Source organism: Prionailurus bengalensis, chromosome B1 (genome assembly GCF_016509475.1).
Source record: "Prionailurus bengalensis isolate Pbe53 chromosome B1, Fcat_Pben_1.1_paternal_pri, whole genome shotgun sequence".
NCBI lineage: Eukaryota > Metazoa > Chordata > Mammalia > Carnivora > Felidae > Prionailurus > Prionailurus bengalensis.
Genome location: NC_057344.1, coordinates 101641118 through 101655135, shown reverse-complemented (window position 1 = coordinate 101655135; position 14018 = coordinate 101641118). Strand labels below are relative to the sequence as shown.

General features: G+C 35.8%; 1 protein-coding gene across 1 annotated transcript in view; it reads left to right on the top strand.

The window, feature by feature from the left end:
* The window catches only part of SPATA5 (spermatogenesis associated 5), a 378688-nt gene that overhangs the window by 298268 nt on the left and 66402 nt on the right, over positions 1 to 14018 (top strand). The window contains exon 15 of the mRNA XM_043568934.1: positions 3468 to 3632. Within this exon, the coding sequence (XP_043424869.1) occupies positions 3468 to 3632 (165 nt within the window). The remainder of the gene's footprint in view (positions 1 to 3467; positions 3633 to 14018) is intronic.

Sequence of the window (14018 nt, the reverse complement as noted above, 5' to 3'; positions counted from 1 at the left end):
GATTTCTACTCTTATCTTTATTATTTCCAGCCTTGTACTTACTCTTGAACCTTTAGGTCATTTATTTTAGACTTCTTTCCTACCATCAGCATTTAAAGTTATAAATGTGTCTCTAAGCACTACTTTATCTTGATGTTATATTTGCATTATCATTCGACTTGAAACATTTCTAATTTCTTCATAATTTCTTCTTTGACCTATGGTTTACTTAGAAGGGTGTTGTTTAATTTTTCATGTGTTTGAGGTTTTCCTCTCTTGTTATTCCTTTCTAATTTACTCTTCTTAGAACTACTTTGTATGATTTCACTCATTTTGAATTTGTTGATTTTTGTTTTATGGCTCATCATATGAGCTATCTTGGTGAATATATCAAGTGTACTTAAAAAATATGTATTCTGCTGTTGTTGGGTAAAGTAGCCCATAAATAAATATCAGGTTGCAATGATTGATAGCCTTGTTCAGATTCTCTGTATCTTTACTGATTTGTTTTTTAGTTCTATAATTGCTAATAGAAGAGTGTTAAAATCTCATATTGTGATTGTGGAGTTACCTTTTTTATCTCTTTAATCCTATCAATTTTTGCTTTTTATTATTTTGAGGCTCCATTATTAGGAACATACATGTCCAGAACTATAAAAGTTCTGAGACTTTACCCTGTTTAAAAGCTAACAAATCAGCCTTCCACAATTTCATGGTAGCTTGGCAAAAGATATGGGATTCTTGGGTTAGAGATAGAGGTCAGTTCCTTACTCACAGAATATCATGGTGTGTGCGTGTGTATGCATGTGCTGGTTCTCTAAGAACTAATTTCCACAGAGCCAACCACATAAGGTTTTAATGTTTGTATTTTCCATAGTGTTTTATGTATGATCACAGCTACATTGTCAGGGGTTTTATTTTATTTTATTATTATTATTTTAATTAAAAGATGTTTATGTTTGACTTCCTGTCTTCCTTAGTTTCTACATTTACTTCTATCACACATTTTTTCTGGATATTTCATTCAAAAGTACACATGTAGAAATTGCTGTGTTTCACTATTTATAAGTGAGTGTCTCTTAAATCTTCAAGAAATCCCATTTCTGATATGTCAGCCAAAAGAGTGAATTTTTTTTAGAGGTGGAAGGCATGTACAGTTTTGTGGTGTTTCATTTCCAATGCTCTTCATTTCTTCCTGAAGATTCAATTTTCCATCTTATGTCATTTCCATTAAACCTGAAGAACATCGTTTAGTGTTTTCTGTAGTGCAGTTCTGATGGAACCAAATTTTCTTAAATTTATTTTGTTTGAAAATGACTTAATTTTTCCTTCGTTCTTAAAGAATATTTTCAAGGCACCTGGGTGACTCAGTCATTTGAGCGGCAGGCAGACTCTTGATTTGGTTCAGGTCATGATCCCAGGGTCGTGGGATCAAGGCCCAAATTGGTCTCTGGGCTGAGTGTGGAGTCTGCTTAAGTTTACCTCTCTCTCTCATAAAGGCCCTATCCCCCACTTGCATTCTCTCTCTCTGAAAAAAAAAAGAAAAAGAAGATTTTCACTGGGACTAGAATTCTAAGATGACATTTTTATTATTTCAGCATTTTATTATTTTTTTTAATTTTTTTTAGTGTTTATTTAGTTTTGAGAGAGAGAGAGCATGAGCAGAGGGGCAGAGTGAGAGACACAGAAACTGAAGCAGGCTTCAGGCTCCGAGCTATCAGCACAGAGCCCGACACAAGGGCTTGAACTCACAAACTGTGAGATCATGACCTGAGCCGAAGTCTGACATTTAACTGACTAAGCTACCCAGGTGCCCCTCATTCAGCACTATAAAGATATTGTTCTGCTGGTTTCTGCCCTTCATTGTTTTGATTGAGAGTCACTGGTGATTCAAATTATTGTTCTCCATATTCAGTCTGGCAGCTTTCAAGATTTTGTCTTTTGTTTCCAGCAGTTTGCTATGATACGTGTAGGTGTGGCTTTCTTTGTATTTATTTTATTTGAGATTCACTGAGCTTCTTGATTGTGTAAATTTGTTTGTTTACCAATTGGAGGAAATTTGGCTCTTTTTTCTTCAGATATTTTTTCTGCCCCATCTTCTCTTTCCTTTCCTTCTGGTATTATAGTAACACATATTAGACCTTTTGATATTGTCCCATGAGTGGTCTTTTAATGTAAATCTTACCAATTCACCTTCTACTTAAAACTTTCCAATGACTTCTCATGAAAAGTAGAATACAGGGGCGCCTGGGTGGCGCAGTCGGTTAAGCGTCCGACTTCAGCCAGGTCACGGTCTCGCGGTCCGTGAGTTCGAGCCCCGCGTCGGGCTCTGGGCTGATGGCTCAGAGCCTGGAGCCTGTTTCCGATTCTGTGTCTCCCTCTCTCTCTGCCCCTCCCCTGTTCGTGCTCTGTCTCTCTCTGTCCCAAAAATAAATAAACGTTGAAAAAAAAATTTTTTTAAAAAGAAAAGTAGAATACAATCCATACTCTTTACTATGTCTTTTAAGGTCTTATGATCTGCCTATGACTATCTTTCTGACCTCATTTCCTACCTCTTTTTTCCTTATTCACTCTATCACATTGATTTTTTTTTCTTTCCCTGGAACATACCAGTCATTCTTGCTTTTGCACTTGATGTTCCATTTACCTTGCATGCCCTTCCCCTAGATATTTCAAAGGCTGACTCCTTTGGATATCAACATAAGTTACCTCCTCAGAGAGGCTTTCTCTCACTATCCCAACTAAAAGCTGCCCCAACTCCTTAACACACACACACACCCACACACATTTTAGACCTGTATCTGTTTTAGTAACTTTATTGGGATAGAATAAATATAAAATTCACCCACTTAAAGTACACAGTTCAGTGGCTCTTAGTATATCCACAAATACATGCAGCCATCACCACAATCAATTTTAGACATATCTATCTTATTCATGCTATTTTCTAGTACCAAGAACAATGTCTAGTGTATAGTGCATGCTCGGTAAGGTTTTCTGAATACATAAATTCATTAGCTCTAAGATAATTTAGGCCTTAGCCTCCAGTAAAATATGAGGGAAGTTCATTTGACTACTTTCAGCTCTAGAAGTATTCTTTTATTAGAGCTGCGCTATTTTAAGGGCTCTCTAAAACAACCCATATTTTAAGAGATATTGCAGGAAATTCCAAAAAAAAAAGTCTTTTGATACAATGAATGCAAGTCATATTACACACTTCCCTAAAAGAGAATAGCCATCTTTTATTGACCTGACAGTTGCTGAGGAGCAGAAAGCCTCTCAGAAGTATTGCTCTGCTACTTTCAAAAGTACTCTGAACATGATTTATTTGTTTGAATCTTTAAAATAGGTTATAGCATCTCTAGTACTTGTTTCATGTACTAATTATGAGTAATAGTGGGTTATTCATGAGATTCTAGATATCCACCTTTCATGTGGAATGTCAGTTCTGAGCTTGGTTTTTCTGCATTGTCTCATCCTCTTTACAGGCTTTGATGCGGCCTGGAAGAATTGATAGAATCATCTATGTGCCGTTACCAGATGCAGCAACAAGAAGGGAAATATTTAACCTGCAGTTTCATTCTATGCCAGTCGGTAATGACGTTGATCTGGCTGAACTCATCCTCCAAACTGATACATATTCAGGAGCAGAGGTAAGACAGTTCTTCTCAAAATACCTTGGTGGCAGGAAAACAGTGGGTTGGGGTCATTAGCAAAAAGACTGCTTGATGCCAAAAATAGCCATATGTTAAGAAATCTTAAAACAGGAAATGCACTACATGACAGGTAATCACTAAATTAAATTTCATTTTACCTGGCCTGTATTATATCTCAGTTGTTTTTACCTGGCTTCTGTTGCTTCTCAAAATGTAGTCTTCAGAGAATTAACATGATACAGTGGAGAGAACACTGGGCGAGAAGTTTCTTCTTTCTGGTTTCTTGATACATCAGCTTCCAATCATTCACACACTTCTCTGGATTTTGATTTCTTAATCTATCAAATGGAAATGATACACAGCTTTACATATTTTCTTATAGAGAGCATAAAAATGAAATTAGGATATCATGCAAGTTTTAGGAAGTAAAAGATTTGGCAGAAATTGTATTATTACCATCTTTTAACATCTTGGAAAATTATGTCATTCTACTTGTATATTAACAAAGATTCTCTCATAAAAACTGTAAAAGGGACAATCTACCCTTAGTTGTGAAAGTATACTCTCAATAGGAACAGCAAGACCTCTGTGAAAATATGAAAATTTTAAGTATGGCAGATAAACACTTTTTTTTTTCTCCTTAGCAACTTTTTAGTTAGGCCATTTTTATTTACAAAATAAAATTCTACTAAGATAATTGTGCATCTTTTCTGCATACATTTCTTAAGAAAAGGACAGACTATAGTCCTCAAAATAGAAATATCTTCTGAATACCACTGATAAGGATTTGTACTGGGAAATTAATGTTTTTTTAGTAAGAAATGGTAGATTCTTTTTATTCTGAGTTATTCAATAGACTGAGACTCTACATTCTATCTGCTTACTATTGTTTGTAATCTTTCTTCTGTATATACCAAAGAGATTCATACATAACAGATCATTAGTGGTACTCAGAGAGTATTGTAGATAAATTTACATGCAAAATTGGACTGAGTCTATCATGCAGTCATAGCTAATTACAACAACCAAAATAAATCCAAAATCTCCTCACTGTTTTGTCTCAACTATGAACTATGTATATTTAATTTTCCCCCTGTAGAGAGGGGAAATTTTCACTAGAGGTTAAAAAAAACAAAATCCATGTAGAAAGTACTTCGAGAGGCAGTTGAAGTACATTCCTACCTGAAAAAATAATCCTTATGAGCATCTTTTGGGCACGACTGTCCATTAAGTTAAAATGAACATCTAGTTGCTGTTAACTGACTGCTCAGGTATTTCTAGAATTCAGTTTTTGATGTGAGACCAAGGGTAGCATCATATATATATATATATATATATATATATATATATATATATATGTCACTTTACAGGAAACAGCAAAGGGAAGAAACCATAAATCTTTCACTTGAGCTGAGGGAAGTGGAAGAGCAGTTAGCAAGGTATAAATGTGCCTTTCTCACTTTGGAGTAATTCATGGTAGTAACATAGAGATGAAAAACAAAAATCAAAGCCAATGAGGTTCATCTGGCTAAAAGGAAAAAACTCAGGAATTACTGTACCAGCTTGCTAGTTCTTATGTAGTGCATGCCTTATTGAATCTATAATATAAGCACATTCATTTCTCATTAATTTTTTCTCATTAATTTTTATATCAGATCTTCTAATAATAGTCACAGGAAAAGTCACAGAAAATTCTGTGCCTCGTTGAATGACATTTTTGGTCCCATTATGTTGAGGTGGGAGATGTATATCCCGCTATGGTTCTAATTGTAATCCATATATTATTACAACTTCATAGGAATTTTGTTCAGAGCTGTATCTTAGTAGTTCTGGAATTTTCAGTTTGAGCAAGACAGATTTATTTCATATTGTTTGTTTTGGCTTTGTTTTTTGGTTTTTGGTTTGGTTTTGGTTTTGGTTTGTTTTTTTTTTTTTTTTTTTGGTCTGATTTTTTTAGGCAGTTCACACAGGTGCTGTGTGAAGGTATTGTTTGAAGAGAACAATTATGTTCTTAAAAGTCTTAAAATTAATAAATAGGAAATTTAAGACTGATAACATTTAGCTTCAAATAAAATATAAGTTCCCATCTTTCCCCCCACCTCTTTCCATCAGAATGAAAATGATGCTGCAATATTGAAAGCTAAAATTCATTTTGATTTTTGATTTTTTAGCAGTAAGACCAATTCAAGCTGGAAACTCAGTCACCTGACTCCTACAGACCCAGTGCTTTACCACTGATATAACTAACTTATTTCTTCCTCAGGCCAGGGCCATAGCCTTCAGCACAGAATCTAATACATAGTACGTATTTATCAAACATTTAATGAACAGAAGAAGAAAAGAGATTTTAAAGATTGTATTTAGGAAAAATAAACTTCCCTTTGTTATTTACCATAAGGAGAGCCCTCTAACTTTGTAGCAATACACACTGCTACAGGCACAGCTACTTTTTCAGATTTAGAGTGTGTCTCATTGGCCACTCTTGGTATCAAATGAAAATGGTGATAAATTGTCTTCATAAGAGAATAGTATCATCAATATTATATAGTTGGTATATTATGTGTATTATATATTAATTTTAAACTGTATATTATTAGCTATATATACAAGAATTTGGCCAGGTGAGCCAGAGATGAGGAATTTGCTCACACCATTGTCTATCTTTTAGAAACATAAGATGTTTAACTGTGGTGAGTGTGTTGTTGTTGTTGTTGTTGTTGTTGTTGTTGTTGTTGTTTTAATTAAAAAGCTGTTGTTGAGAAGGGTGCCTGTCTGCCTCAGTCAGTAGAGCATGTGACTCTTGATCTCGGTCTTGTGAGTTCAAGCCCCACCTTGGGCATCGAGCTTACTTTAAAGAAATAAATAAATGACAACCCATAAAAGTCTATAGAGGGTGATTGTAGATGATATGGGTACTTTTAACGACTGGGATGGAAGGAAGTTACTTTTTTAAAATGTTTTCTTTTCACCTGGTGGTTTATTTTGCCCAGTCGTGTTGTTTCTTAAAAGCTTACACAGGCACAGTGTTTCAAATGGCTTCTCATACCTTTCTGAGTTACTCCATTTTCCCTCCCTGGAGAGGGTATACAGAGAACTGAAACATTTCTTTAATTCTCAGAAGAGTCCCAACAGTAAGTTTGTTGCCAGCTGGAAGGGGAATAGGGTCACTAGGGAACAGCCTTTACAGAGAGGCTGAAGCAGGTAGCATCCTTCAGCCATCCTGCGCCTTCTACTCCCTGGTGGCCAAAACCTCATTGTCTTTGGCTTCTTGGCTGTAGCTTCCAGTTAATGGAAAAACATGTTGCCATTTAAAAGCAGATGGGAATTCAGTTCAGGAGGAAATAATAAGTCTTTTTTGGTTATAGCTATTGTTTTCTTCTGCTTTGATTTTTGTTTTTTAAGTTATTTGTAGCAGATTCCACTTCATTTTTTCATTTGTCTTTTATCCAATTAGTTACTTTAGGAAAACTTTTATCTTACCCAACCAACAGGAAATCAACATTCAAAAATATATGCACATGAAAGGCATAACTGGGCCCACTACCCATGTGCCATGTGCCTGGGAACGGAGGTGACGAGTAAGATATGTAATTTCCTCTCTGTGTAGGAATTTGCTGACATAGGCCGACAACTAGTATCTGTAAAATTTGAGTTGAATGTTTACTTGCTTTTGGATGTTAATTTCCTTTTAGTGATTATCTCATAAAGTGAAATTGATAATATGTCTAAGAGCCAGGTATCAGTTATACATTTTATAAATAATATAGGCAATTCTAACATTTATTTCATATATTAAGATTTGAGGATTCAACTTCCAAGAGAGGCAGTAAAGGGAAAACAAAAAAGAATTTCAGTGTTGCATTGGAGTAGACTTTTAATACAATAGTAGTCTTTTTATTTCAGGATAGTTACAGACAAGTTAGTCAACCTCTTAGAACCTTAGTTTTCTCATTTTTAAAATGTCTAGGTGACTGAAGTTGGGTTTTTTAAAATTTTTTAAATACTTTTATTTATTTTTGAGAGAGAGAGGCAGACAGAGAACAAGCAGGGGAGGGGCAGAGAGAAGGAGACACAAAATCTGAAGCAGGCTCCACGCTCTGAGCTGTCAGCACAGAGTCCAGCGTGGGGCTCGAACCATGAACTGCGAGATCATGACCTGAGCTGAAGTCCAATACCTAACCGACTGAGCCACCCAGGCACCCTGTTTTCTTTTCTTTTTTTTTTTTTAATGTTTATTTATTTTTGAGAGAGAGAGAGAGAGAGAGAGAGAGAGAGAGAGAGAGAGAGAGAGAGAAACAGAGTATGAGCAGGGGAGGGGCAGAGAGAAATGGAGACACAGAATCTGAAGCAGTCTCCAGACTGAGCTGTCAGCACAGAGCCTGACGTGGAGCTCGGACTCATGAGCTGTGAGATCATGACCTGAGCTGAAGTCAGACACTCAACTGACTGAGCCACCCAGGCGCTCCAATGACTGAAATTGTTTTGAGGGTTAAATGAGGTAACAAATATAAAAGCACCAAAAAGCAATGTGTGACACATAAAGAGTGCTTCATAAATGTTACTTCCCTTCATTCTTTCTTCCTCTTATCTGTTCACTATTTATATTTACCACTGAAGTTTTAGATGATATTGCTATAAGATGGTAATGTTTTGCATTCCCTCAGTAACCATATAATATATCTGAAAGCTAAATAATAAATGAGTTGCTTCTTGTTCTTTTCTTCAAAATATAACATATGCTTAGTATGGTAATTTTAGGGTAATCTTATCAACCTACCACTAGAAAGTCTTCTTAAAGCAATTTGTTAGAGTTAAATACATTCCACACTAAGTTTTTAAAAAGCTTTAACTCCATATAAATTTAGTCTCTTTATCCTTGTTTGACTAAAATGATTACCTTGCCCTGGATTTTGTTTTGTAGTCTTTGCCCTTCTGGGTCTAATAGCTCAAGGTCTTCATGCCAACTTGACATTAAAAAATTACCTCCCAGTGTAACTCATTTATTCAAGAAGGCTCTAGTCACCATGCTGAAGCTATTATAGCTAATAAAGGGAGAACCGTAAATTAATTTACTGTCTTGTTGATTAACATTCCTTCTGACATTGTCTCTCTTTTCTCCAACACAGTGAAAACAGAAAAAACAATTATAGCTATTTAGGATGTCTGTACTCTTCCTACATGAAGTCTCTTGTGACAATTTTTCCCAAACTAAAAATCAGGATCAATGTGTTCGAATGTGGCATAGATTGACTCTATCTAACAATACCTCTGAGATAGTGATAAACAAACACTTGTTAGCCAGTCTCAGGCTCTCTGGTTAGTATTGTTAGAGAGCACCTTGGCAGGACTGTTCCTGTCCCTAGAGTGAAGCAGAGTACCACAGTACTTAGCAACCTCCTGTACACTGTAACCTACTTGTCCTACCTAATCAGAAACTGCCCTATGAAAACATACTGCTACAACCAACTGGTCTACTGCTCTTAAGATCCTTGTTATCTCTCTACCCCTTCATGTGCATTTACCTTAAAATTCTGTACCCCAGAGTTTCAAAATACTCTTTTTTACATAACCTACTGAAATCACTGCTTTGTTATGAAAACACCCCAGCACAAGTGACTTGTCTTTTTTAATTCTTTTACACTGATTTGGGTTTCCCTTGTTTAGCTCTTTGCACATTTTCCCCCGTAGTTATTTTAATATGAGCAGCCCCATCATCTCCCCCAAATAAACTAAGATTCTCTATAGCAGAAACCGGGTTTTTTTTTTTTACTTCTTAGACTATCTCCAGTGTCTCATAGTCAGTGGATGTTAATGTTGGATGAATCATAAATTTATGTGTTAATCTGTCATTTCACCAACAAAAAAAATGTCAGTTTTAACATTCACTTAAAGTGGAATTTTCTAGTTTTAAATGTACTTTTGTACACATTATCTATTTGAGAATCTTAACCCTATGGGAATAGTGCTATAACAAGAGAACTAGACCCAAGCAAAAACAGTGGATTTGTCTGAAGTCCCACAGCAAGTAAGTGACAAACCCAGGACCAGAAACCAAATCTTTCAGTTCCTCCTAAAAGACTCTTCATGATTTCTCCATTCCTCTGAGTCATCTAAAGAGTCTTTGAAAGTGTTTCACTATTCCCTTTGACATATCTGAATCTTTGGTAAAGGCTTGCCTGCTTTTATGAACAGTGAGTTAGTGAACTAAACAGCAGATATGAAACATCTTTATGTTTTTATATGTACTTATCTTATATGTGATTATTTTTAGTTACCTTGTTGTCATCCTCCCAAATAAGTATAAGCTACTTGAAGTTATATTTTCATCTATTCATTTACCATATTTTTCAGATATTGAGAATAAGGCCTGCAGTTTTGAAGGAAAAACATATAAACAACTAAGTTCCATATAATGTATTCATGTGGCACGATCTAATGATGTGCAGAATACTTTGGGAGAAAGAACAGGGTGTGACTCACACTAGCTGGGATTGAACGAAGGGATAGTCGATCTGAGTGTTAATGGGTGAATAGGAGTTCCATAAGTAGAGTTCCATAAGCTTGGAAGAGAGCATTCCTACCTGATAGAAAGGCAGAGATGCACAAAAGAACACAATGTGGGCACCTGAGTGGCTCCATTGGCTGAGTATCTGACTCTTGATCTCAGCTCAGGTCTTGATCTCAAGGTCATGAGTTCAAGCCCCACATTGGGCTCTGTGCTGGGTGTGAAGCCTATTTAAAAAAGAAAAGAACATGGATTGTTCTAGATTTGGTTAAAGGTTGAAACATGACCAGAAGAAAGAGTCTGCCTATAGAAGTAGTAGGTGATAAAGCAAGAAAAGTAGGTAAGACAATGTGAAGGACCTTGAATATCATCCAAACTTGGCTTTTCTCCTTTAAGCATTGGAGAACCATTGAAAAAGTTAGTAAGAAATGTTGTCATCAAATTTGTGCTATCAAAAGATTGGTGGCATTTTGTGTCAAAGCCACCATTAAGTAGCCTACCCAAGCGCTAAGTGAATTAAAAAAATATGCTCCTTGGTCCTACCTGGTGACAGCTACTTGCCAGATCAAAAGGCTTGTCAAGCAGAACATGAGCTTTCATAAAGTCCATATTTCAGTCCTTATTTACCCCCTCTCCCCAAGCTGGGCATCCTTGTATGGACACAACGTTCACATCTTTACAAAGCTGTCTCATTTTTGGCTTATCCACTTTTAAATATCCCTCAGAGTGCCCAGCACAGTAATTCATATAAAGTTCATATGTAGTCATTGAATAAAGAAATTTAGATTTTTACAGCCCAAGTAGATAAACTATTTTCTGTGACTTTAAGATTTGCCTCATAAACCCTTGGACGAACATATTTTGTGAATGGGATAAATTATGAGAATTTGTTATTTATTATCCATTATGGAGGGAGATGGGAATATTAAAGATGTCTTTATGCAGTGTCTTTTTTGGATGCGAGAGTGATCTGGCTGCAACATCTGTCACCCCATTGATTGTTAGGGTTTATTCAGCTGATCTGGCTGGCTAGACTGGTGTCCTCTTCCTCCCTCATGGCTCCACGTGCATACCTCCCAAAGCTATGTGTACAGTTGAAGAGGACCATTTTTTGATGGAGGGTGTACAAGTAGCTGCACTGCCCTGCCAGAACATCCAGACAGGCTCTCAAGTACCATTTGTAGGAGAACATAGGGTAGTCTTAAGATTCGACACACATCCAAATGAGGTCTGCCTTGCTTTAGAACAACAACAAAGATGTCTTTTGTGCAGCGTTAAACCAGCCATGAGGTGCAGCACCTGGTATGAATGGCCAAAGTGTTGAAAGTAAGGTGTGTTATATCTTCTGAGCCGTCTTATCACATATAATACTAAATATAAGCTCCTAGGGCCAGCACCTTATCTCCACAGCACTTTTCGGTTGCTAAAATGTGCCTACTCTTGCAAATGAATTGATAGAATCTCTAGAGCAAAAATCAGCATATACTGAAAGCAGATAGTCAGGCTGTAACTTTTAAGGCAGCCCACTACACCCCTATTCTTCCCCGTTCCCCACAATTTTACAATCTACATACTTACAGAAGAAGTTCGGTAAAAGCCAAGATCTAGACTTTAATCCTATTTTGGCCATGTATTACACTATTGGTTTGGCTAAATCAGTTATCATCTCTAGAACTCAGTTTTCATATTTTAACAGGGGAGGTGGGAATATGGTCTCTGTGATTCTTTCTTGTGTTAAAAATCTATGTGGTTATATACCTGTCATAGATTAAATTAATTGTATAAGGAATCACTTAGGGATTGGATTTCTAGGGATATATAACGTGGTTTTGTTTCCTTTACAATGCTTCTAGAAACCTGGGATCTTAGGGTCTTAGTCAATGTCTCTAAACATTTGCTACTGTGGCCTAGAGATTCTAATCATAGCACCAGAGGAAGAGGAACATTGAAAGAGTGACAGTGCATAGAATTCAGAATTTAATAAAATTCTCCTTAGCAATTTTCCACTGAATGAAAATGAAAGTTTTATCTGCTCAGAGATGCCCAGTGATTGTGTGTGTGTGTGTGTGTGTGTGTGTGTGTGTGTGTGTGTTTCTGGAGGCATTATGATAAAATGTGTTGTAAAATGGAAATAAACACCAGCTCACTTTTCCCCTAAACTCTTTGTTATGAAAGTAAGTGTAAGTTACAAAGTTATAATGTTCATTTTAATGTACAGTTTTTAAAATGTCCAGTGTTTGGAGATATAAACATCCTCTGTATCTGTAAACTTTAGCTTCTACTCAAATTGGCAATACAAGAACCTTAATTCAGCTTACCTGAAGGCTATTTTATATTTTAGATAAGATGTTTACACCGAAGCAAATCATTTTCCAGAACACCTTGTGCTGCAATACCTGTATTACTGACTCCTTGCCAGATGTTTAAAGCTGCTGTCAGCTTACAAGAAGCATTAGTCAGAAAGGAAATGGACATAGAATGAGAGCCTGGCTAGCAACAAACTTAATAGAGCATTTTATAACCAAATACTGAAACTTCTTTATAAGGAAGCAGTATATCAAGGCAACCAATTTGTCAAGACCTTATGATCTAGTCCTCAAACATCGGCCCAGGCTGAATCTGTAGCTATGAAGAATTACGCAAGCCAACAGTAGTGCTGATTTAAGCATTTTAATGTTCTGCTTTGTTTTTCCTTTTCCAGATCCTTAGTTTCTATTAACACATGTTGGCTCCCTAGAATTTTTGCACATTTAATCTATGCTTCTTCATTTTCAGAAGAGTTATAAAATTTAAGGGTTCTACGAACTTGAGAGGAACACATTTTTAAAAAGTTGTATAAAGCGTGCTATTAATTCTATTTTATAGATTCTGATAGAGTTGGATATTTTTGCTTGGTTATTTGAGGTGATAGAAGGTTAATTTCTAATAATTTGATTCTATATATGAAAAGAATGCCAAAAACATATGTGAAAACTGTTTTTCAAGAATATTTTAAACTAGGGGCGCCTGGGTGGCTCAGTTGGTTAAGCATCCGACTTTGGCTCAGGTCATGATCTCACGGTCTGTGAGTTCGAGCCCCGCGTCAGGCTCTGTGCTGACAGCTCAGAGCCTGGAGCCTGTTTCAGATTCTGTGTCTCCCTCTCTCTCTGCCCCTCCCCTGTTCACGCTCTGTCTCTCTCTGTCTCAAAAATAAATAAACGTTAAAAAAAAATTTTTTTTTTAAAAAGAATATTTTAAACTATGCAAAATTGCATTTTAGTTAAGCAAATGGCTTATGGAATGAGACAGATCTAAATCCAAATGCCTAATATTTCCTACCTTGTGATCAGTTTCCCTATATGTAAATAAGGTTAAGAAAAATCTCTATTTCATAGATCTATTGTCCAGAATAGATGAAATTCCTGTAAGGTACTTATCCTTGTCAGTAACAGCAAGTGCCAAATAAGTCATTTTCATTATATTTTTTTTAAATCAGCAAACTCAATCTAAGTGATGTTTAACATAAAAAAAATCCACAATCTGCTTATTTTTTATATTTCATTGCCTTAGATTTTATGAGCACTCATAATGAGTGTTTCATATGTATGTCATATTTTTAGTCTTAATAGTGTGTTCTTTAAACTCAAATTATGTTTCATTGTTACATGCAGTATTTATTTAAGCTAGTTTATATTTATAAACATTGTTATCCCTATTTTTATTTTTTCTTGTTAAACATGTATACTGTTTTTTACTCTCAAGTGTGTAAAGCTAATGTTTCCTTACAAACTGCTTACATAATATCCCTGTATCAGCATATTCTTCAAGGTAATCCTAGTTACTAGTATACAACTTAATTCTAACTTTTTTTAACATAAATTTTGTTGGTTGAAAAAAGT